Raw genomic sequence first — 27,323 nt, 5'->3', positions numbered from 1 at the left:
TGTGTATAGTCTGAATTAATTATTTCCAGACGTCGTGTATGTAATTTAAATTTGACCTCAAGATCATCAAAATCTATGTTTGTATCTTGAGATAATCCTATACAGACTGAAATTAGATTTTCTAATTGTGTAATCTTAGTCTGTAAAGACTGAAACTGAGTTTTCAAACAAGCCATTTTAATGGCATACTGAAATTTCTAGCACCACACTTAGAGTGTTTAAAAACACTGTACTGCTATAAACAGCTGAGTTTTTGTTATGATTAAGTCAGCAATAATCAGTCAGACACTACTGACCTACTAAGCTTAACCTCAGGGTCAATGACCATGAAGGGTACACAGTACATATGGCTTGAGTTTGCTGTGTCAGCCTGACCACGATGATTAATCGTAAATAACGATGTTATGCACTTCATTCACTATACTCTATAAATGCCACTGTATAACTGTAAATCACACGTGAATATTACTTACACATATATAAATGTCACTGTTAATATATATTTGAAAGCTTACACTTTTATATATAGTTCCTATAATATTCAATTCAATTCAATTCAAAGTTTATTCTCTATAAGGATTACAATGCTGAGTTTAAAGAAATTTGGTTATTGTTTGGTTTACATGTAGTAAAATTGTGATTACAGAGTGTACCACTAGAACGCTTAGCATGGCTAGGCAATTCGGGCATACTTAGTTTTATTCTTAATTGTAAAATATTACAAATTATGAGGTAAGTTGGTATTATGGCTAAGTGACTAAATACTAGTTTGTGAGTTTAGCAATGTGAATGCTTTTGTTTTGGCACAGTACATAGTTTCAGTATTAGAGTATCACAGGATTCATTATTTTAAGACTGAGATTAATATTTCCGTTTATGGTCAAATGAGTGAGTGAGTGTAAGTGTGAACCACCAGGTGGTATTCGTGTAGTTAGTTGACAGGGTGTATCAGGGAGATAAGATGTTTTCTAATGGTAGTTTTGAAGGTGATGAATGTCTGCAGTTCTAGAGTTCTCAGGTAGGGTATTCCAGATTTTAGGGCCTTTGACATACATTGAATTTTTGTAAAGGTTTAGTCGGACACGGGGAATGTCGTAGAGATGTTTGTGTCTGGTGTTATGCCTGTGGGTTCTGTCACAACTATCAAGAAAGCGTTTTAGGTCAAGATTGATATTAGAGTTTAAGGCCCTGTAGATATAGATTGCACAGTAGTAAGTGTGGATGTACTGAACTGGGAGCAAGTTTAGATCTATGAAGAGTGGGGGGGTGTGTTGCCAGGGATGGGATTTAGTGATTATTCTTACTGCAGCTTTTTGTTGGGTTATTATTGGCTTTAGGTGTGTTGCTGCAGTTGATACCCAAGCACAAATAGCATAGGCGAGGTATGGATAAATAAGTGAGTGGTATAGTGTGAGAAGGGCATTTTGCGGCACGTAGTATCGTATCTTGGAGAGGATCCCAACCGTTTTAGATACTTTTTTGGCTATATGCTGGATATGGGTGCTGAAATTCAGGTTGTTGTCAAGGTATAAGCCTAGGAATTTTCCCCCATTATTTCTGGTAATTAGAGTGTTGTCAATCTTAATGTTAATTTGTGCATCTCCTGCTCTGCTACCAAACATAATATAGTAGGTTTTGTCAGTGTTAAGCGTAAGTTTATTGGCTGTCATCCAAGTCGATATTTTAATCAGCTCCTCATTCACAATGGTGTTGAGGGTGGTAAGATTAGGGTGAGAGATGACATAAGTCGTGTCATCAGCAAAGAGAATGGGTTTCAGGTGTTGGGATACGTTTGGAATGTCATTGATGTATATGAGGAAGAGCAGGGGACCAAGGACACTTCCCTGCGGAACTCCAGTATCAAGTGGCCGTGTTGCTGATGCTATGTCTTTAATGGTGACGTACTGATACCTATTAGTAATGTAAGATTTGAAATAAGCAAGTGCATGGCCTCTTATACCGTAGTGATCAAGTTTGTGGAGTAGGATGTCGTGGTCTACTGTGTCAAAAGCTTTTCTTAGGTCAATAAAAATTCCTAGTGGATATTCCTTATTTTCCAATGCTGTGTAAAGCAGATCTAGCATTTTTATGATTGCATCATTAGTGCTTTTATTTTTCCTAAATCCAAACTGGCAGGGGTTGAATATGTTTTGAGCCGTTATAAATGAATACAGTCTCCTGTGCACGAGTTTCTCAAAGATTTTGGATAGCAATGGTAAGTTAGATATTGGCCTATAGTTGTTTAAGTCTGTAGGGTCACCACCTTTATGTATTGGTGTAACCCTTGCCATCTTGATATATCTATAAGAAACAAACTTTAACACAATCTTGTCTCTTAATTTCTGTCTATAAACATTATAAACACTATGTGTATACACACTCAGACAAACTGAACATCACTTGGGTTGTTGTCTTAATCAGTTTGGAGCAGTGGATGCCGGGTGCCATCCCCCGTTTTCTTGTTGGGTAAGTCACCCAGCTCCCGTTTTCTTTGGGTGAATGCTGGGTGAGTGCCCGTTTTCTTTTGGCTGCCCATTCTCTGTGATTGAGTCTGGAGGGACTCATTTACACAGATTTATATTGAAAAATACTAGTTTTACAGCTTTTTTCGAAGGACCTTGGCTCGTAGGTTATTTGTACACTGTAGTACAACATATTTGGACCACAGTGTGGCCTTTATCCGGTTCAAGCACGACCAATATGTTGAGAAATGGCATTACCAGTTAAGTTTAAAGAGTTTGTACTTAACTTAGAAAGACAACTCATCGCCTGCACAGCCGCCCCTACAGACGAGGTCTTGAGAAGCTGTCGAAGTCATCTCTCAACGGGCTGTAAAGATTTATAATTTGTAAGATTATAAATTACCCCTAGGGGGTGTTATGTCAGCATATTTCATTCACTGATGGCTGACAAATTACATACTTGTTTGGACTCAAAAGTCCGCACCTTACTGCCGACTATAGGTTGATTACAAACTCCTTGCGACTCAAGAACTGCACAGTCCCCCGTACCACAAGAAATTCGTAACCTACCTTGCTCTTGTAGCGTGAGCTATGGTGTTCTTCACACCTTCGACAGGTATCGGTGACTTGATAGAAGCTGAAGTGTCCTTGGATGTCCACGTCTTCCATAGTCTAGGAATACGCACACTGGTACACTATGTTCCACAAGATTTGTCTTTATTGTTCACAATCTTATCACTAAAGAAGCTGATCACACTTCTCTTAAGTGTTTATTGTGTTTTGTGAGACAGTTTGTTCACACTAACGCACAGATCGTTCTTTGTTGGCTATCCTGGCATCAGTGTCACTCTCAGTAGAGTCAAAAGTAATCTCAAGATGCCACAGCGCCCCACGCCGTTACTCCCCTAGCACAAAGAAAAAGCTGACCTAGTACTTTTGCTTCCTTGCCACTTCCTCGATGAAGCAAAGCAGAATGTTTGATTCTTGCTGTCTTAAGCATAGACAACAATGTCCACTATCTTTACCATGGTAACAAAGTGGGAGCAGGATTTTCCTTAATTGTCCTGCCAAAGTAAGAGATGTACTGTCTCTTATTAAAATACACTCTGCAACACTGGACTGCAAGGAGCAACGGTCACTTGACCACGTCGCATACTCGTACGGCATCTGTGATCAATTAGTCACTGTAGCAGTAAACAAGATGCTTGCCCCTTCTGAGAGGGCTGGGCCCCTCAGAAGGGGCCCTCCTGGAGAAAATTTCTCCACAGTAGATATATGTTTCATTCAGGAGCACAATTATAAGTTTGGTTGTGAGTTGTCTTTGAAAGGATATAAGTTGTATGTGAGTGGCTCTTTGAGGTTAAAAGGTGGGGTTGCTGTGGCTGTAAAGGAAACTAGTCCATTGCATATTTTGGGGTGGGAGGAGGGGGGGAGGGTCGTGCGGGTGGAGGGGGAGTGGGGTGCAACGAGGGTTTGTTTTACAGGAGTGTATATGCTGGCAGATGGCAACGCACGAGTCAAGGAGAACTTTGTGAGGGAATTTTTGATGTACTATTTAAGGGGTTTACCTTTAGTCAGTGTCATAGGGGGAGATTGGCATTGTGTTATTAGGGGTGGGGATGTGGTACCGAGGGGGGCGGGATGTATGTTGGGCATGTTACATAATGTGTTTGGAGACGTGGGGGTTTTGGATGTTGTGGGGAGGGGTGGTTGGCAGGTTGAGTATACATTTGTCAGACGGGATTATGCTGCAAGATTAGATAGGATCTATGCAACAGAAGCTGTACATGTGTTGGGAGTCATGACTTTTGATGTGGGGTTTTCTGATCATAGGGCAGTTATAGCAGATCTTGATTGGGATGGTATGGTTAGGATACAATTGGGTTTTTGGAAATTAAATGCAAGACTCGTGAGGAGTGAAGAGGTGAGTATGGCTTTTGGGGAATGGTGGCAAACTTTTTGGGATTCTAGAGAGGTAGAGTCGTGTGTCTTAGAATGGTGGGAAAGGCATGCTAAGCCGGGTATAGCAGGTTTCTATAAGAGGAAGGGAAGGGAAGAGGCAGGGTGGAGGTATGGGTTGCAAAATTATTTTGAATATCAGCTAAATGGGTGTTATGAGGAAAAGGGGGGGCAGTACGGAAACATGGTGCAACTCAAGGACAGGTTGTCAGAGTTACATAATGGTAGATTTGATGCAGTACGTGTAAGGGCGGGAATGGAGGCTGTGCTGTGGGGTGATAAACCTTCGGGAAGTGTTTTGCGAGGTTTTAGGGTAAGGCAGAAGGATTCGACTATTTTAAACTTGGAGGTACTTGAGGATATGGGTGGTTATCACAAGGGACAGGTACTGAATACTACAGAAGGCATGAGCAATTATGCTGATTTCTGGTTCCAAATGAAGTGGGGGAAGGGGGAGGAGGGAGATGCTATTGAGGAGGTGTGGGGGGGAGAGGTTTAGGGTCATGTGGAGAGGAGAACATGGGGATGGGAGGTGAGATTAGCATGGGGGAAGTTGAGGAGGCGGTGTTCAATATGAGTACTGGCAAGGCACCGGGTATAGATGGGACATCAAATGATTTTTATAGAATTTAATGGGAGCACATTAAGTACTGTCTGGTGAGGGTCATGAATTGTATGCGACGGAAGGGACAGTTAGGACAGACTCAGCGAACGGGTGTAGTCGTATTCGTACGCAAAAAGCAAGAGGGAAGAGTATTGAGTGAGTACAGAGCTATTTCGCTAATGTGTGCCGACTACAAGATTTTCGCGAAGATACTGGGCAATAGGATGAATGTGTTAGGTGGGGTTATTCATAAGGGGCAGATGGGTATTCCGGGCAGAAGCATGAGAGATGGGCATGGCTGTATTAGGGATTTTTTGGAGGGTTGCAACGGGGGAGGGCTTTTGGCCATTGATTGGGAAAATGCATACGACTGTGTAGATAGAAACTTTCTGAGGGCTAGTTTGTTGCATCTCGGTTTTGGCATGGGAGTGGTGAGGTGGGTTGATACAATGTATTCATCTGCAATGGTGCGAGTACAAATTAATGGCAGGTTGGGAAGGCCTGTTAGGATGGAGAGGGGTTTCAGACAGGGGTGTCCCCTGTCTCAGATATTGTTTGCGTGTATGCAGCATCCATTTTATGGGCTCGTTGAGGGGAGGGGAATTTTAAATGGGGAGAAGGATGGGTGTATAGATGTGGTGGGGTATGTGGATGAAACCACTGTTCTGATAGCCGGAGTGGAGGGATTGCATACAGTGGAAAGTGTGTTGGAGCTTTTCGGGAGGGCATCTGGCATGCGGGTGAACAGAGCAAAATCAAGTTTGCTGGAGGTGGGTGCCTGGGTGGGGGGGGGCTTGGGGTTGGAGTTTGGGTGAGAAGTAGTGACTAGGCTAAAAATTTGTGGAGTTATATACATGGCAGATGCGCGGGAGGCTAGGCAGGTGAATTCGGAGGTGGTGGTGGAGAAGGCAGTAAAAAGGTTAAGGAGTTTACGGGCGGGAGACGTCACTTTACAACAGCAGGAGATAATCGTAAATTCATTAGTTTATAGTAAAGTGTGGAGTATGGCTGTGGTGTATCCACTGCAGACTCCAGACGTACATGAGATTCAGAGGAGGGCATTACGTTATGTTTGGGGTTTTGGGAGGGCATGGCTAAGCAAGGAGGTGGTGATGTCGAATATACGCAGTGGAGGAGTAGGCCTTTTAGCCTTGGGGCCGAGAGTAAAGGCCTTATATGTGAAACAGAAGTTCGTTAGGGAGGGGGGGGGAAGAGGGGTTAGAGTGGGGAAAGTGATGGAGGATGTGAGGAGATGGTGGAGCGGAAAAGAATTAATTGAATGCGAGGATATGCTGAGGTTATTGTTATTGATTAGCTAGGTGGAAAAACTTAGGGTGGGGCGTTTGGTGACGATGAGCAGAAGGCCGGAAATCATACAAGGGGTATCGGTTTACCCCTTTTATGATTGGGGTATGATATGGAATGACTTTCGAGAGTACAGGAGTTTGTATATAGATTCATAATGGGGATATTAGCGTTGAAAGCTGTTTTGTGTTCAATGGGATTGGTGAGGGAACAGACCTGCGATCACTGTGGGGAACAGGAAACAGCTTTTCATGCAGTTTATTTCTGTGAAGAGTTGAGGGAGGTAAGGGTGTGATTAGCGAAGGTTTTTAGGTTGATGGGTGGGGGTAATGTAGAGACCCTGCGAGCCTTAACATTAGAAGTACGCAGGGTCTCCAGAGAACTGAAAAGGGCGATTATGTATGTAGTGGTGGATTTTCTGTATATTTCCTGGGGGATGAGGGACACGGGAGGGGGAAGAATTAGGATTAGGGCAATTGCGGCGGGCATATATAGAACGGTTTGCAGAAACAAACTTATTTACCTTATTTACGGGGGACAGTGGAGGGCACGTTTTCCGGAGACCTACTGCAAACTTACGGTCAATGGCCTCATTCAGTTGGCGAGCTAATTATACGTAAAGGACTGGTTTCCTTTATAAGCGGGTTGCCATTAGTTTTTCGGAGGGAGTGTGTATGAGGTAAAGGACTTGCGAAGGAATGTGAGGGTCGGGAAGGTATGTACTGCGTGGTGCTGTGTTGACATGTAAGTTTTGTGTGCAAGATTTTGATTAGCCCAAGATTTGTATAAAATATGTCCTTGTGATTAAGAGGGAGTTATAGAAGTCACTGTCCATGTTAGTCTACCAGTTTTTGGAAAGATAATTTTTCTGGTATGTATTTTCGCAGTTTTTTATTGTAATTTTGTAGGGAATTTCTTTCCTCTTAGATGGGGTTTACATTTGTTTTTACATAATTTGTTTTCCATCACTTTTGTAATGGTATTAAGTTTCGTTGCTGATGCAACGTATGCTGTAAAAATCTTGCAGTTGTTGTTGCTTTATACGATTATGTAAGTTTGTGTAATGCTTATTTTTGTTATAGAGTAATGTTTTCGGATAATTACCAGACTTTGTTAAATATCATAATCAGTTGCATATATATATAAAGTTACAAAAATTTATATTTGATCACTGCTGTGATCCATACGTGTGTGAATGATGTGGGTGTATTTATAGGTGAGTTTCATGGGGGGGGGGTTCCCCCCCTCCAACAGTTTTGTGTATGTGTCAGATATATTATCATTTTGTATAATGTGTGTCAGTGCATGGTGTGTGTGAATTTTGCGTGTTTCAATTTTTTTTCTCTTGCACTTGTGATATAATTCTTCGTAATCTTGTCCAGATCCTGTATTATTGTGGTATTTAATATTTTATACTACCTTGTAATTTATGATGTTTTAAATAAAATATAAAAAAAATCCATGGTATATTGAAACTAGGTGATTTGTGATCACTTTTCCCAAGCTCATCATTAAGCTCAAGATTATTAATAAGTGATTCTTTGTTGACAAAAAACTAAGTCAAGTATATTGTTTCCTCTAGTTGGTTCTGTCACAAACTGTTCTAAAAAGCAATCCTGAACCGTATCAAGAGAGTCACTAGGCTCAAGATTTACTGTCATATTGTTCAAATCAATTTGTCTTAAGTTATAATCTCCCATTAACACAACATTTTCATATCTAGATGCCATATGAATTTCGTCCCATAACAGCTTACTGCCTTCCCTATCAAGGTTGGGGGCCTATACATCACACCTAAAATTAATTTGTCATGACCCTTGAGAAAATGTAACCAAACAGATTCTGTGTTCGATGTTTCTAATCATATATCATGTCTAAAACAACAATTTAAATTATCTCTGACATACATCGCCACTCCACCACCCTTCCTGTTGTCCCTATCAGTGTGTAATAATTTATAACCCTGTATGTTGCATTCAGAAGGCATTTCTCTATCTTTCAGATTGAACCAGGTGATGAACCCTATCCTTTGCAGACATATGTTTGCCATAGAATATGTCCCAGTTATCAACGAAAGAGATTGCATGTTCCTTGCAGTACCTGCCTACCCAGCAATTTATGCCATTTGCACTAGACATCTGTTCATTGCCCACTCCTTTTCTAGGCAAGATGCAACATATGAATGGGATTCCTAAGTTTGACCTGACTACTTCCATGGCTGACCTGTACTTTTCCAGCAGCTCCTGTCTCCTGCCCTTCCCAATGTCATTACCCCCAGCACTAAGACAGATAATGGGCTTGTTCCCATTACCTGATGTAATGTTGTCCAACCTGCTGACTATGTCACCAACACCAGCTCCTGGAAGGCACACCCTCTGTCTGACCTTTCTATCTCTGTTACAAAAAGCACGGTCCATATATCTTACCTGAGAATCTCCTACAATTAAAACATTCTTACTTTGATTAGCAGGGGAATCAGTGGTACCTTAAACCTCACTAACCACTGAAGTGCACTCATCCTGGAGAACAGAGAATCGATTTCCTACTTTCACATCTTCTCTGTTAACCCTCCTTATCTTCCTTCTTCCTGAACTGTGAACCACTTGCTACTTAAAGTGGGTGCCACTCTCACTGCTGGTGACCATTTCCTCCTTACCAGCTAAATCCTTCTCACACTCACTCCTAAACTCCTCAAGGCAAAGCTTCAGCCTCCTATTTTCCTCATGAAGAAGTAGAGCCTCCTTCTTCAACACCTGAACCAGAGATTCTAAAACACTACAACAAGCCATGGTGCTTGGTAACACCCCATGCTAACTCCCAGAGAGCTAACTACAGGTATGGCCACACGTGACCACTGACCTCAGCACAGCATTAAACTACAGACCAGTGTTACTGACATGTATAGTATATAAAGTCACTGATAATATTATCAGGAGAAGAGTGGTGGAGCACACAGACAGGAATGGACTCATACATGGCAATCAGTGATGGGAAATCCAGTGTCAGAAATGTGCTTCAGTTGCATAGCTAAGTAACAGAAGGCAGGAGAGAGAGAGAGAGAGAGGGGGGGGGGAGGGAGGGATGGGTAGATTGCATCCTTTTGGATTATAAGAGGCACAGTACCACACAAAAAACTGGTTCAAAAACTAGCAGATCAGGCAGGAATATTAGGGAATTCTCTGCAATGAAACAGGGAATACCTGAAAGAAAAGAAACAACGAGTGTTGGTAAGTGATGAGGTGTCAGAATGCGCCCATTCGTCGTGTGGGGTTCCACAAGGGTCAGTTCTAGGTCCGATGTTGTTTCTTGTACATGTAAATAAATTGATGGAAGGAATAGATTCAGAGGCGTCCCTGTTCCCCGATGATGTTAAACTAGTGAGTAAAATATAAACAGACAAGAATCAGGTAAGACCATAAGGGGGATCAAGACTGAGAAATGGCTCATGGAGTTTAACCTCAGCAAGTGCAATCTTATGAAGCTTTGGAAGGACAACGAAGACTGCAATTGAAGCACAGGCTAGGGGGATCAATGGCTGGAAAGCTCTCTTAAGAAGGATTTTGGGGTGAGCATCATAACGAGCACGTCTCTTGAGACACACATCAATCAAATAATCGATGCAGCATATGGGCGTATAGCAGACCTAAGAGTAGCATTGCGAAATCAAGTAAGGAGTCATTCATGACACTGTACACGGTTTATGTCAGGCTCATCGGAGTACGCAGCAACAGTATCGAACACACACCTGGTCCAACACGTCAAGAAATTGGAGAAAGTGCAAAAGTCTGCAACAAGACTACTACTAGAGCAGAGGGATATGTCATATGAAAAGAGGATAAGGGAACTCAAACTGATGACAACAGAGTACAGGAGGACAAGGGGGGACATGACAGCAACGCATAAAATGCAGAGAGAAATTGATAAGGTAGATTGGACTAGAATGTTTCGGAGAAGGGAAACACGGGAGAAAGAGGCCTCAGCGGGAAGTTGAAAACTCAGATGAGCCATAGAGATGTTGGGAAGTATTTCTTCAGCATTAGAGTTGTCAGGAAGTGGAATAATATGGAAAGTGAAGTAGTGGAGGCCAGATCTATTCATAGCTTTAAGGAGAGGTATGATAGGGATCTTAGGTCGGGGAGAGAATGACCAAGTAGCGACTAGCGATGAGGCGGAGTAAGGAGCTGTGACTCGACCCCTGCAATCACATATAGGTGAGCACACACACACACACACTATCGATAAGCACCTTTAACCACCAATAACAATACAAAAGGTCAAATAATGAGTATTCAAAACAACTAGTAGAAGGCATATAAGACTGATCTGTCACCTCACCTATGGTATTACACCCGTCTCAGTATCATTCACGTAGGAACTTTCAAGGACCTGTCATGCATAACTTAGATTCTGTCCAAATATTACTAAGTGATAATGAATCTAATTTGAATACAATTAATAAACTATTATTCATATTAAAACCAATACCTTTTTAACACAGTCCTGCTTGATGCCACTTTCTCGGTCTTTGGAAAATCAGTTGGTTGAAAAACACAACGTTAGGCTCATGTTCGGTTCTAATTCTAAATTTATATTGCTGTGATCTTAGTTCAAGGCGATTCTCAGTTTTTCCTTAATAAAATGTTTACATATTTACAATGAATTTCGTAGACAACCATCAACATTTTGGGGGGAATTTTTAATCTGATGTTTCTTTTACTCTATCAAGATTTTTAAACACAACTTCGATTTTAAAATTCTTAGGAAGAAAAGGTATGTCAAGAAAGTTTTCATGGTAAGGGAGAACCAACATGTTATTGGTTGAATATGGTTATATAAGAGCATAAGAACAGCAGGGCTACTGGACCATGCGAGGCAGGTCCAAGTCTCCTACCGGCTTAAGCTAATGCCCCAACCTAGTCAAATCAGGTCACATTCACTTAAGGAAGAAGCATGGCATCTGACCAAGTAGCAAAAGCTAGTCAGGTCCAACTCACACCCACCTGCACCCACTCATGCATTCATCTGACCAATCTTTAAAACTACACAACGTTTTAGCCTCAATAACTGTACTCGGGAGTTTGTTCCACTCATCCACATCTCTATTACCAAACCAGTGCTTTCCTATATCCTTCCTGAATCTGATTTTTTCCATCTTGAAACCATTGCTGCGAGTCCTGTCTTGGCTGGAAATTTTCACAATGCTATTTACATCCCTTTATTTATTCCTGTCTTCCATTTATACACCTCAATCATATCATCCCTAACTCTACGCCTCTCTAGAGAGTGCAGATTCAGGGCCCTCAGTCTTTCCTCTTAGGGAAGATTTCTGATACATGGGATCAACTTTGTTATCCTCCTTTGTGCTTTATCCAGTGCATTTATATCCTTTCAGTAATACGGTGCTCAGAACTGTGCAACATAATCTGTGCAATATTATTCTGGTTTTAGATTACTGCTAACCACAACTCCTAAATCCTTTTTGCAATCAGTAATATTAAGATCTACATTATTTAGATTATATGTGGCATGGTTATTTTCCTGTCCAATCCTTAGAACTTTGCGTTTGTCTATATTAAACTGCATCTGTCATTTCCTCGACGACTGCAATAGTCTATTCAAATCTTCCTGGAGTGTTCTAATGTCCTCGTCAGAATGAATTCGACAGCCTATTTTGGTGTTATCGATTAACTTGCTTATGTCGCTATTTATGCCCTCATCTATGTCGTCTACGTAAATTGTGAACAACAAGGGGCCCAACACTGACCCCTGTGGAACACCACTAGTGATGCTTCACAACTTTGATTTCTCCCCATTAATGCAAACTCTCTGCTGCTTATTTGTCAGTCATGCCTCTATCCAGGAAAAAAATTCTCCTCCTAATATGTGTACCTTAATTTTCCTCAATATTCTCTGATGTGGAACTGTCTCAAAAGCCTTACTGAAGCCCATACTCTCAATATCATATTCATTACCATGATCTACCTCCTCAAATACCTTAGTGAAAAATGAAATAAATTTGTAAGGCAAAATCGCTACCTACCTCACTCAAAGTCAGGTCATTCCAGTTCAGCCCACACAGGTAATTTTTCAGCCCTTTGAAATGAGCCAAATGGAAGTCAAGGACAGAGGCTTGATTGCCATTATAAGGGTAATTCCGTGATATATTAAAACTGAGTGATTTGTGATCACTTTCCCTAAGCTTATCATTGACCTGAAGATTATTAATCAGCGTTTCCCTGCTGGCAAGAACCAAGTCAAGCAGGTTATTTCCTCTAGTTGGCTCTGTCACAAATGTTTAAAAAACAATCCTGAACTGTATCAAGCAAGTCACTTGATGCTAAATTTCCTGTCAAATTCCTCCAGTCAATTTGTCTCAAGTTGAAATCTCACATTAGCACAACATTTTTGTTTGTAGATTCCTTACAAATTTCGTCTCATAGAGTTTACTGCACTGCATACCAAGATTTTGGGGCCTGTAAATCACGCCCAAGATTAGCTTTTCACGGGTCCTAGAGAAACTGTAACCAAACAGATTCAGTAACTGATGCTTCTGATTTTATATCTTGTCTAACACAATAATTTAAATTATCTCTAACATACATCGCTACTCCACCACCCTTCCTGTTAACCCTGTCAGTGTGGAATAATTTATATGGCCTTGTATGTGACTTTCAGAAGACATCTCTCTTTGAGATTGAGCTAGGTCTCTGTTATAGCAATAATATCTATGTTTCCTGCACTTACAATTAATCTTAGCTCATCTGTCTTATTTCTTACACTCCTTTTTTTTTGAACTGTAAAATAGATTACTAGCAATATTAAAGAATTTAGCAATTAAGGAAAACTCTCGAAAACATGGATGAGAATACAGAAAGTTTAAGAGTGCACATAATAACTATCATAAAAGTGCACATAATATTCATAATAGTGTACATAACTGTCATAATAATGCACATAATAATTATAATAGTGCACATAATTATAATAGCGCATATAATAACTATCATGAAAGTGCACATAATAACCATCATAACAATGCACATAAAAATATAATGGTGCACATAATAATCATATTAGTGTACATAACTGTCACAATAGTGCACATAATAACTATCATAATAGTGCACATAATAACTATCATAATAATGCACATAATAACTATCATAATACTGAATATAAGAACAGTTATTTGTTGGTTTTCTGGAATTTTTAAGCTTAAAATCATGGTTCCTCTTAATAACTAAAACATCTAAAAAAGACATTGAGTTATTTTTTCAAGCTCAAAAGTAAAATTTATGGAATGGTTCAGTCTATTTAATTCTTAGGCATTTGACATGAAACATAATCATAATATCTGTAGCACTTTGCTGTACTTGGAAGATATTGTTAAGCAATCTTGTTTCAAAATATTTCATTTACAAGTTGCTATGGAAAGGTGAGAGAGGGTTTCCCATTGCCATTCCTAACTTCTGAGTGTATAACTCATCCCTAAACACAAACTTTGCATCAACAATACAAAGTTAAATAAGATGAATATTTGTAGGTAATGTCAAACATGAATTGCAATTGCTGAGTTCTTCAGACAGGAAATTTAATAAATCATCAGCTGGAACTTTCGTAAACAAAGACGTGATGTGAAAAGTAATGATATTGTAATTATTTAAATCTGTCAAGGTCCTTAATTTACCAACTAAATCATTATTTTTATATTAAAATTAGAAATTTTGCCAACATTTGGACTTAATATGTCTTTAGACATTTACTTAACTGTCTAGCTGGATTACCTTCTTTTAGTGTTTTTATTAATCCATGCATATATGGTAGAGATGGTTTGATGGTCAAGATTATTTTGAATTATTTCATCTTTGCCCTTCTAAGTTTGGAATAAGTTTCTTTATCGTCTAAGATATTATTCAATTTACCTTGGTGATCAGTTTCTTTCTCTGATTTAGTAATATGCCAATTTTTATTATCAATAAGATATTCATAAGACTTAAAAAACTCTTTGAAGACAGTTGGGAATATTTTATTTACTCACAGAACAATAACCCATCACCTGACTTATATAAATTAATCAATGGAAAATCAGGACACTTTTCCAAGTTACAAAAACTTATGTGATTTCCACATTATTGGCTTATTTTAAAGTGTGCACGACCGTAACCAACAGTGTTATACAAAACCGCAAGATTTTGTATAATCCGCCAGGAGTCTAGTGAGGATTCAATTATGTTAGATCAGTGTACTCAGCTCCTATCCCCCACGTTGTGTCCGTCGTGAACGTGCCCTGCACAGCTACGTACAGGTACTGTATGGTTACACGTACATTAGATTAAGTGACAGCAATCAGTGATTGAAACAGTGTTAGGTTATTAAGCGGTGATAAACGATAATAAAAAACTCATGAATCGTCTTGTAATTAGTTTTAAAAGAATAATCGGAATACTAAGGAAGAGTCATTTATAATATTTGTTGCTGAGGATATCAGTAGCCAGCATTTTGGAAAATATGTAAAGATTATAATATTTGTTGCTGAGGATATCAGTAGCCAGCATTTTGGAAAATATGTAAAGATTATAATATTTGTTGCTGAGGATATCAGTAGCCAGCATTTTGGAAAATATGTAAAGATATTCTTCTGAGAATTTCTAGTACCTCCTAGGACATGCAGTAGTTTCTGCTGACAAATGAGCTCATTCGACACTTTTTATTAATTAGAACGTTTACATATATCATTGTTTTGCATGAATATTATTCAGGGGTACAATGTAGTCTCTAATGTCACATGACTTTACGATAACGATTTGATTTAGCTCACGACTGGCTATTAAATCTCTTATTATTCTGTTACCTGCTTTCTGCAAACTTGGGCGACCCTCTCTATCCTACCCAATATGGGGAGGGGTGGTGAGGGTGCCTCTTATATCTGAAAGAAGCTGGTTAGTGTTACCACGCTAACTCGCTTACAGAAAACTTACCCTCATTCTTGCTGTTGCTATTATTACATCACTGCATATCTCCTGATGATGCACAGAGATGTGTGAAAGTATATCAGCTGAAAATTACTATCCTTTGTGACTTGTCTTGCACATATACACAACACACACACAACTCATTTAAAATTACCTCCTTTGTAAAATTTTCTCTAATATGTTTAATGATATATTTTTTAATTTGTGTTAATTCATGGAAAAATTAATATGTTTCTACCCAAAAGCTCCTTAGAAAACTTACCTAACCTTATTATAAAAGTGCAATCAAATTTACTCTAATCCAACTAAATATATTTTACAAAAGTTTACAATAATTTAATAAACAAACACAATGAAATATAATTTTTTTCTTTAAGGCCAGAATGACTATTGCGAATTATTGCACACGCAAATTTTTGTTTGCCATATGTGGTAAGAAGAGCGTTGCTTTTTAAGCCAAAATCGCAAGTTTTACCTATTCGACATACATACATACATATATATATATATATATATATATATATATATATATATATATATATATATATATATATATATATATATATATATATATATATATATATCCAAGAAACCGGTCGCATCCCACCAAGGCAAGGTGGCCCAAAAAGAAAAACGAGAGTTTCTCTTTTTAAATTTAGTAATTTATACAGGAGAAGGGGTTACTAGCCCCTTGCTCCCGGCATTTTAGTCGCCTCTTACAACACGCATGGCTTACGGAGGAAGAATTCTGTTCCACTTCCCCATGGAGATAAGAGGAAATAAACAAGAACAATAACTAGAAAGAAAATAAAAGAAAACCCAGAGGGGTGTGTGTATATAAATGCTTGAACATGTGTGTGTAGTGTGACCTAAGTGTAAGTAGAAGTAGCAAGATGTACCTGATATCTTGAATGTTTATGAAACAGAAAAAAGACACCAGCAATCCTACCATCATGTAAAACAATTACAGGTTTCCGTTTTACACTCACTTGGCAGGGCGGTAGTACCTCCCTGGGAGGCTAGGTAAAATGAAAGGGGGTAAGGCAGCTGGGATTGATGGGATAAAGATAGAAATGTTAAAAGCAGTTGGGGATATAGTTTTGGAGTGGTTGGTACAATTATTTAATAAATGTATGGAAGAGGGTAAGGTACCTAGGGATTGGCAGAGAGCATGCATAGTTCCTTTGTATAAAGACAAAGGGGACAAAAGAGAGTGCAAAAATTATAGGGGGATAAGTCTGTTGAGTATACCTGGTAAAGTGTATGGGAGAGTTATTATTGAAAGAATTAAGAGTAAGATTGAGAATAGGATAGCAGATGAACAAGGAGGCTTTAGGAAAGGTAGGGGGTGTGTGGACCAGGTGTTTACAGTGAAACATATAAGTGAACAGTATTTAGATAAGGCTAAAGAGGTCTTTGTGGCATTTATGGATTTGGAAATGGCGTATGACAGGGTGGATAGGGGGGCAATGTGGCAGATGTTGCAGGTGTATGGTGTAGGAGGTAGGTTACTGAAAGCAGTGAAGAGTTTTTACGAGGATAGTGAGGCTCAAGTTAGAGTATGTAGGAAAGAGGGAAATTATTTCCCAGTAAAAGTAGGCCTTAGACAAGGATGTGTGATGTCACCGGGGTTGTAAGAGAAGTAAATGCGAGGGTCTTGGCAAGAGGCGTGGAGTTAAAAGATAAAGAATCACACAAAGTGGGAGTTGTCACAGTTGCTCTTTGCTGATGACACTGTGCTCTTGGGAGATTCTGAAGAGAAGTTGCAGAGATTGGTGGATGAATTTGGTAGGGCGTGCAAAAGAAGAAAATTAAAAGTGAATACAGGAAAGAGTAAGGTTAAGGGGATAACAAAAAGATAATATTCAATATTCAAAATAAAGTTGCTAGTAATGGCAAATCAATTGATCAACAAACAAAGAGAGATAGTAGAGGGCAACGAGTGACTAGCTCCCTTAAGGTTTACTATACAAATAGTAGGAGTCTAAGAAATAAGATAGATGAGCTAAGATTACTTGCAAATGTAGGTACTATAGATATTATTGGTATAAGAGAGACCTGGTTCAACCTGAAAGATAGAGAAATGCCTTCTGAGTGCAACATACAGGGTTTTAAACTATTCCACACTGATAGGGTCAACAGGAAGGGTGATGGTGTGGCGATGTATGTCAGAGAAATTTTAAATTGTTGTCTTAGACATGATATAAGATTAGAAACATCGAACACAGAATCTGTTTGGCTACAGTTTCTCGATGGACGTGACAAATTAATTTTGGGTGTGATTTATAGGCCCCCAAACCTTGATAGGGAGTGCAGTAAGCTGTTATGGGACGAAATTCATAAGGCATCTAGTTATAAAAATGTTGTGATAATGGGAGATTTTAATTTTAGACAAATTGATTGGAACAATATGACAGGAAATCTTGAGTCTTGTGACTTTCTTGATACGGTTCAGGATTGCTTTTTAGAACAGTTTGTGACAGAACCAACTAGAGGCAATCAGCTTGACTTGGTTCTTGCCAACAAGATTCACTAATTAATAATCTTGATGTTAATGATGAGCTTGGGGAAAGTAATCACAAATCACTTAGTTTCAATATATCATGGAATTACCCAGATAACTGCAATCAAATCTCTGTCCCAGATTTTCCCTTGGCCGGCTTCATGGGACAGAAAAATTACCTGGGTGGGCTAAATTGGGATGTCCTGACTATGGGTCAGGTAGGTGATCTTGGTTGCCAATATGACGCTTTTCGGAGCATAGTTCTAGCTGCCCAGACAACTTTTGTTCTGAGTAGGGAAATAAGATCTAACAAAAATGATCCCAAATGGATGAATAGATTAAAACATCTAATTGGTCAAAAGAGAGGCATATATAGGCGTATCAAAAGAGGGGATGGGCAGTTAAGAAATCAATATATTCAATTAAAGAGAGAAACGAAGAAAGGAATAAGAAAAGCAAAAAGGGACTATGAGGCTAAGGTCGCAAGGGATTCAAAGACTAACCCAAAAGGGTACTTTCAGGTATACAGAAGTAAAATTAGGGACAAGATAGGCCCACTTAAGAGTAACTCTGGTCAGATTACTGACACTGATAAGGATTTGTGTGAAATTCTAAATACCTACTTCCTCTCAGTTTTCACCCAGGAAAATACTAGCGATATTCCTGAAATAATATATTATGTAGAACAGGATGATAATATACTATGAACGATTGCGGTAACTAGTGGCATGGTCCTCAGACAAATAGAGAAACTAAAACCTAAGAAATCCCCATGCCCTGAGGAACTGTTTGCAAGGGTGTTAAAGGAATGTAAAGAGGAACTTAGAATACCTTTCGCTAAAACTTTTAACATATCACTACAAACTGGCATAGTGCCTGATAAGTGGAAAATGGCAAATGTAATTCCTATTTACAAGGCAGGTGACAGGTCCTTGGCTTCAAACTATAGACCAATAAGCCTTACCTCCATAGTGGGAAAATTTATGGAATCAATAATTGCCGAAGCAATTCATAGCCATCTTGACAGGCACAGATTGATTAATAAATCTCAGCACGGTTGTACAAAGGGGCGTTCCTGTCCTACGAATTTACTAACTTTTATCACTAAGGAGTTTGAGGAGGTAGATCATGGTAATGAATATGATATTGTGTATATGGACTTCAGTAAGGCTTTCGATAGAGTTCCACACCAAAGGCTATTGAGGAAACTTAAGGCACACGGAATAGGAGGAGAAATTTTTTTCCTTGGTAGAGGCATGGCTGACAAATAGACAGCAGAGAGTTTCCATAAATGGGGAGAAATCAGAATGGGGGCAAGCGGTGTTCCTCAGGGGTCAGTGTTGGGCCCATTGTTGATCACAATTTACATAAACGACATAGATGAGGGAATAAATAGCTATATAAGCAAATTTTCTGATGACACCAAAATAGGCCGTCCAATTCATTCTAATGAGGACACTAAAGCACCCCAGGATGATTTGAATAGATTGATGCAATGATCAGAGAAGTGGCAGATGAAGTTTAATATTGACAAATGCAAAGTGCTAAATGTTGGACAGTTAAATAACCATGCCACATATAAACTAAATAAAGTAGATCTTAATACTACTGATTGCAAAAAGGATTTAGGAGTTCTGGTTAGCAGTAATCTAAAACCAAGACAACAGTGCATTAGTGTTCGCAATAAAGCTAACAGAATTCTTGGCTTCATAACTAGAAGTATAAATAATAGAAGTCCTCAGGTTGTTCTTCAACTCTATATATCCTTGGTTAGGCCTCATTTAGACTATGCTGCTCAGTTCTGGTCACTGTATTACAGAATGGATATAAATGCTCTGGAAAACGTACAGAGGAGGATGACAAAGACGATCTCGTGTATCAGAAATGTTCCCTATGAGGATAGACGTAGAATTAGGAGATATATGATCGAGGTGTATAAATGGAAAACAGGAATAAATAAAGTGGATGTAAATAGCGTGCTGAAAATTTCCAGCCAAGACAGGACTCGCAGCAATGGTTTCAAGTTGGAAAAATTCAGATTCAGGAAGGATATAGGAAAGCACTGGTTTAGTAATAGAGATGTGGATGAGAGGAACAAACTCCCGAGTACAGTTATTCAGGCTAAAACGTTGTGTAGTTTTAAAAAAAGGTTAGATAAATACATGAGTGGGTGTGGGTGGGTGTGAGTTGGACCTGACTAGCTTGTGCTGCTGGGTCTGGTGCAGTGCTCCATCCTTGAGTTTAAGTGACCAGACTGGGTGCGTCATTGGGCTAGTCAGTGGGGCCAGGTTATTGGTCTTTTCCGGGAGGGACATGGACCTGCTCCGCATGGGTCAGTAGGCCTGTTCAGTGTTCCTTCTTTCTTATGTTCTTATATATATATATATATATATATATATATATATATATATATATATATATATATATATATATATATATATATATATATATATATATATATATGAATATATATACATATATATATATATATATATATATATATATATATATATATATATATATATATATATATATATATATATATATATATATATATATATATGTATATATATATATATATGAGAAAAAGTTAGCATATGAGAAGTTTTTACAAAGTAGAAGTGATGCAAGGAGGGAAGAGTATATCGAGAAAAAGAGAGAGGTTAAGAGAGTGGTGAAGCAATGTAAAAAGAGAGCAAATGAGAGAGTGGGTGAGATGTTATCAACAAATTTTGTTGAAAATAAGAAAAAGTTTTGGAGTGAGATTAACAAGTTAAGGAAGCCTAGAGAACAAATGGATTTGTCAGTTAAAAATAGGAGAGGAAAGTTATTAAATGGAGAGTTAGAGGTATTGGGAAGATGGAGGGAATATTTTGAGGAATTGTTAAATGTTGATGAAGATAGGGAAGCTGTGATTTCGTGTATAGGGCAAGGAGGAATATCATCTTGTAGGAGTGAGGAAGAGCCAGTTGTGAGTGTGGGGGAAGTTCGTGAGGCAGTAGGTAAAATGAAAGGGGGTAAGGCAGCCGGGATTGATGGGATAAAGATAGAAATGTTAAAAGCAGGTGGGGATATAGTTTTGGAGTGGTTGGTGCAATTATTTAATAAATGTATGGAAGAGGGTAAGGTACCTAGGGATTGGCAGAGAGCATGCATAGTTCCTTTGTATAAAGGCAAAGGGGATAAAAGAGAGTGCAAAAATTATAGGGGGATAAGTCTGTTGAGTGTACCTGGTAAAGTGTATGGTAGAGTTATAATTGAAAGAATTAAGAGTAAGACGGAGAATAGGATAGCAGATGAACAAGGAGGCTTTAGGAAAGGTAGGGGGTGTGTGGACCAGGTGTTTACAGTGAAACATATAATTGAACAGTATTTAGATAAGGCTAAAGAGGTCTTTGTGGCATTTATGGATTTGGAAAAGGCGTATGACAGGGTTTATAGGGGGGCAATGTGGCAGATGTTGCAAGTGTATGGTGTAGGAGGTAGGTTACTGAAAGCAGTGAAGAGTTTTTACGAGGATAGTGAGGCTCAAGTTAGAGTATGTAGGAAAGAGGGAAATTTTTTCCCAGTAAAAGTAGGCCTTAGACAAGGATGTGTGATGTCACCGTGGTTGTTTAATATATTTATAGATGGGGTTGTAAGAGAAGTAAATGCGAGGGTCTTGGCAAGAGGCGTGGAGTTAAAAGATAAAGAATCACACACAAAGTGGGAGTTGTCACAGCTGCTCTTTGCTGATGACACTGTGCTCTTGGGAGATTCTGAAGAGAAGCTGCAGAGATTGGTGGATGAATTTGGTAGGGTGTGCAAAAGAAGAAAATTAAAGGTGAATACAGGAAAGAATAAGGTTATGAGGATAACAAAAAGATTAGGTGATGAAAGATTGAATATCAGATTGGAGGGAGAGAGTATAGAGGAGGTGAACGTATTCAGATATTTGGGAGTGGACGTGTCAGCGGATGGGTCTATGAAAGATGAGGTGAATCATAGAATTGATGAGGGAAAAAGAGTGAGTGGTGCACTTAGGAGTCTGTGGAGACAAAGAACTTTGTCCTTGGAGGAAAAGAGGGGAATGTATGAGAGTATAGTTTTACCAACGCTCTTATATGGGTGTGAAGCATGGGTGATGAATGTTGCAGCGAGGAGAAGGCTGGAGGCAGTGGAGATGTCATGTCTGAGGGCAATGTGTGGTTTGAATATAATGCAGAGAATTCGTAGTGTGGAAGTTAGGAGGAGGTGCTGGATTACCAAAACTGTTGTCCAGAGGGCTGAGGAAGGGTTGTTGAGGTGGTTCGGACATGTAGAGAGAATGGAGCGAAACAGAATGACTTCAAGAGTGTATCAGTCTGTAGTGGAAGGAAGGCGGGGTAGGGGTCGGCCTAGGAAGGGTTGGAGGGAGGGGGTAAAGGAGGTTTTGTGTGCGAGGGGCTTGGACTTCCAGCAGGCATGTGTGAGCGTGTTTGATAGGAGCGAATGGAGACAAATGGTTTTTAATACTTGACGTGCTGTTGGAGTGTGAGCAAAGTAACATTTATGAAGGGATTCAGGGAAACCGGCAGGCCGGACTTGAGTCCTGGAGATGGGAAGTACAGTGCCTGCACTCTGAAGGAGGGGTGTTAATGTTGCAGTTTAAAAACTGTAGTGCAAAGCACCCTTCTGGCAAGACAGTGATGGAGTGAATGATGGTGAAAGTTTTTCTTTTTCGGGCCACCCTGCCTTGGTGGGAATCGGCCAGTGTGATAATAAAAAAAAAAAAAATAATATATGTATATATATATATGAATATATATGTATATATGTATATATGTATATATATATATGTATATATATATATATATATATATATATATATATATATATATATATATATATATATATATATGAATATATATATATATATGTATATATATATATATATGTATATATATATATGTATGGTATAAACCTTGGTAATAAATACCGACAAGTTGGTTTAGAAAGACACGTAAGCAAACACTATAACATATTTATTAGAAAACGTTTCGGTCCTAGGACCTTGATCACTTCTAACATACAGAGGTAGAAAGACATTCCTCAGGTCACGTGCGTCACAACTCACTCTCCGCCTATATATATAATGTCTTTCTACCTCTGTATGTTAGAAGTGATCAAGGTCCCAGGACCGAAACGTTTTCTCATAAATATGTTATAGTGTTTGCTTACGTGTCTTTCTAAACCATATATATGTATATATGTATATATATATATATATATATATATATATATATATATATATATATATATATATATATATATATATATATATATATATATATATACCTTCATAAATATAAGTGATTAATCTTACCTATGCAGTTCCTAGGTCCCATTCCAAAGGGCATGTGAGTGAAGCTGGTGATGTTGGGTTTGTTTTCCGGCAGGAAGCGGTCTGGCTGAAACTCCTCGGGTTCTGGCCAGTAGCGAGGGTCGTGGTGCAGACTCCAGAACGGGACAGTCACCAGGTCACCGGGATGCAGAGTTACTTCAGTGCCAGGTATTCTGTTAGTGCAAATTTCTTTTTTATTATGAAAGAATAGTATGAAGCATGATTCATTCTGGATATTATATATGACAGCAAACAATATATAAATTTAGACGTTCCTATGACAAATTCTGATAAACTAGGCTTTGGAGTTTTCATGGAAGTGTGTATAGCGAACCCATATAAAGAAATTAGATCAAATAGAAATGACCCAAAATGAATGAATGATAGGCTCAAATATCTACTAGGGCATAAGAAAGGAATTTATAGGCGTATCAAAAGAGGTGAGAGTCATCTTATGAATCAGTATATTGACATTATGAGGGACATTAAAAAGGTGAGATGGTTGTGAAGCAGATAGACAGACTGAAGCAAAATAAGTCGCTGGGTCCTGATGAGGTTTTTTCAAGGGTTCTTAAGGAATGCAAAATGGAACTCTGTGAACCATTAACTAATATTTTTAATTTATCTCTTCAAACAGGTGTAGTGTCTGATATGTGGAAGATGGCTAATGTAATTCCTATTTCTAAAACAGGGGACAAGTCGTTACCGTCAAATTACCGCCCAATAAGCCTGACCTCAATTGTAGGCAAATTACTAGAGTCAATTATAGCTGAGATTATAAGAAGCCATCTCGATAAGCATAGCTTGATTAATGATAGTCAGCATGGATTCACAAGAGGCCGGTCTTGTCTAACTAATTTATTAACTTTCTTCAGTAAAGCTTTTGAGGCTGTTTACCACAATAAAGAATTTGATATTATTTACTTAGATTTTAGTAAGGCTTTTGATAGAGTTCCACACAATAGACTGTTAAAGAAAGTGGCAGCTCATGGCATTGGGGGAAAAGTGCTCTCGTGGATCGAGTCATGGCTCACTGACAGGAAGCAGAGATTGTCCATAAATGGGGTTAAATCCGAGTGGGGATCTGTAACAAGTGGCGTTCCACAGGGATCAGTCTTGGGCCCGTTGTTGTTTATAATATATATCAATGATCTTGATGAGGGAATTACTAGTGATATGAGCAAATTCGCCGATGACACAAAGATAGGTAGGATAATTGATTCAAACGTAGATGTTATGGAACTTCAGGAGGATTTAAACAAACTCTATTCTTGGTCAGAAAAGTGGCAGATGCAGTTCAATGTAGATAAATGCAAGGTTCTGAAGCTTGGGAGTGCCCATAACCCAATTACTTATAAGTTAAACGATGTAGAACTTAGCCATACAGATTGCGAAAAGGACTTGGGGGTTATGGTGAGCAGCAACCTTAAACCAAGACAGCAATGCCTAAGCGTACGTAATAAGCCAAATAGATTACTGGGATTTATATCAAGAAGTGTAAGCAACAGAAGTCCAGAGGTCATACTGCAGCTTTATACATCATTAGTAAGGCCTCACCTAGATTATGCAGCTCAGCTCTGGTCTCCGTATTACAAAATGGACATAAATTCGTTAGAAAACATTCAGCGTAGGATGACTAAATTAATACATAGCATTAGAAATCTTCCTTATGAAGAAAGATTGAAGACTCTTAAGTTACATTCACTTGTTAGACGAAGAATGAGGGGAGACCTGATCGAAGTGTATAAGTGGAAGATAGGTATTAATAAAGGGGATATTAACAAGGTCTTGAGGATATCTCTCCAAGAGAGAACCCGCAGTAATGGATTTAAATTAGATAAGTTTAGATTTAGAAAGGACATAGGAAAGTATTGGTTTGGAAATAGGGTAGTTGATTAGTGGAACAGTCTACCTAGTTGGGTTATTGAGGCTGGGACTTTGGGTAGTTTCAAATCTAGGTTGGATAAGTACATGAGTGGGAGGGGTTGGATTTGAGTGGGACTTTCACATCAGAGCTTATTTCTTGGGTGGCATTGAAAATTGGGCAAATGTTTTGTTAGTGGGATGATTTGTAAAGGACCTGCCTAGTATGGGCCAGCAGGCCTCCTGCAGTGTTCCTCCTTTCTTATGTTCTTATGTTCTTATGTAACCTGAACAGTCTGGCTGACCAGGGTGTTAACCACTAAGCCTATTCTAAGGCCAAAATACAGTGACATTAATACACAAATCACTCTACACGTAACATATAGAGTGGTTTCCCTTATGGTAAAAAGACCTATGTCAGAGTTATTTTCTGTGAAGAGGCATCAAAATATGTGGATGTGACTAGAAGGAATTGACAATCATAAGAATTAGTAACAGTATTTTTTTTTGTTGTTTATGTAAACGATTTTACTGAAGAGAGAGTGCGTCAGTTTTACCCGTTCACAAACGATGAAACAACAGCATGGATAATACAAATAGGAAAAACAAGTAATGACATAAAACTACCTAGGATAAAGTGCAGGATTGATCTAATGGTTGCTTACTGGAATTCAGCGACACCAATACAAGGTTATAAAACAGAGGAAGGTCAAATTCTGATCGGAAATGGAGTACACGTTAGGGGACAAAAAGAGTAAAACTTACTCCAAGAATATGTCTTCATGGAAAACATATTACTGAGCAAATTCCTGGAGGTACACAAACAAAAAAACCTATGTCGCATCTGTATTTTAGGGAAATCCAAAATTAGTTTATAAGACTCTCACCAAAGCTTCATTTATGACACTATATACGACATAAGTCACACCTGTTTATGATCATGCAGCACCAGGTTAAAAAAAAAAAGAAACCGAAAGACAATTTAAAAATGATATAGCATCAAAGACCATTACAGAACCAAAGTTTCTCTATAGCGACAAACTTATAAGAAAAAAGACAACTTTGAAGAACCAAGTCTCTCTGATCAAGACAAGTGGCAGAAAATTGGAAAAAGGCAAATGTCGTCTCAGATATAGAATGGACAATAGGCATAAAACACTGAGTTACAAGTTAGTTTCTGATACGCATTGTGTCTTACTCTCATCTTGTCGGTATTATATACCATTCGTACACAACTTGTCAGACACTGCAACATCATGGAATCTTAATTCTGAGGACATGTACATAACCTTCACGACTACGACACTACTACTACAACTAACCCATCTCTTTGGGAAGGACCTACTTCCACTGGGGAATCCTGCCTACCAGTGAATTTGCCCTCGTCTGCTTCACCTGACGTTACTATATAAGCGCCAGGATTCTTTCTTCTGCTTCAGAATCTCCACGACTATGGTGCTGTTCGCACCTACTCCTAGGTTGAGGGACTGATTACCTCATCTTCTGTACATAGTTCTACTGTCTTCAAGTTATTTTTTTTTTTATCACACTGGCCGATTCCCACCAAGGCAGGGTGGCCCGAAAAAGAAAAACTTTCACCATCATTCACTCCATCACTGTCTTGCCAGAAGGGTGCTTTACACTACAGTTTTTAAACTGCAACATTAACACCCCTCCTTCAGAGTGCAGGCACTGTTCTTCCCATCTCCAGGACTCAAGTCCGGCCTGCCGGTTTCCCTGAATCCCTTCATAAATGTTACTTTGCTCACACTCCAACAGCACGTCAAGTATTAAAAACCATTTGTCTCCATTCACTCCTATCAAACACGCTCACGCATGCCTGCTGGAAGTCCAAGCCCCTCGCACACAAAACCTCCTTTACCCCCTCCCTCCAACCCTTCCTAGGCCGACCCCTACCCCGCCTTCCTTCCACTACAGACTGATACACTCTTGAAGTCATTCTGTTTCGCTCCATTCTCTCTACATGTCCGAACCACCTCAACAACCCTTCCTCAGCCCTCTGGACAACAGTTTTGGTAATCCCGCACCTCCTCCTAACTTCCAAACTACGAATTCTCTGCATTATATTCACACCACACATTGCCCTCAGACATGACATCTCCACTGCCTCCAGCCTTCTCCTCGCTGCAACATTCATCACCCACGCTTCACACCCATATAAGAGCGTTGGTAAAACTATACTCTCATACATTCCCCTCTTTGCCTCCAAGGACAAAGTTCTTTGTCTCCACAGACTCCTAAGTGCACCACTCACTCTTTTTCCCTCATCAAT

The 27,323-nt window shown here is 39.0% G+C and overlaps 1 protein-coding gene across 1 annotated transcript in view; it reads right to left on the bottom strand.

The window, feature by feature from the left end:
• The window catches only part of LOC128692774 (cytochrome P450 9e2), a 214,983-nt gene that overhangs the window by 25,646 nt on the left and 162,014 nt on the right, over window positions 1-27,323 (bottom strand). The window contains exon 6 of the mRNA XM_070090107.1: window positions 23,150-23,340. Within this exon, the coding sequence (XP_069946208.1) occupies window positions 23,150-23,340 (191 nt within the window). The remainder of the gene's footprint in view (window positions 1-23,149; window positions 23,341-27,323) is intronic.

This window comes from Cherax quadricarinatus, chromosome 30, assembly GCF_038502225.1.
Source record: "Cherax quadricarinatus isolate ZL_2023a chromosome 30, ASM3850222v1, whole genome shotgun sequence".
In the NCBI taxonomy this organism is placed as follows: domain Eukaryota; kingdom Metazoa; phylum Arthropoda; class Malacostraca; order Decapoda; family Parastacidae; genus Cherax; species Cherax quadricarinatus.
Note: the sequence above shows the minus strand (reverse complement) of the source record. Positions and strands in the feature narration are given on the sequence as shown.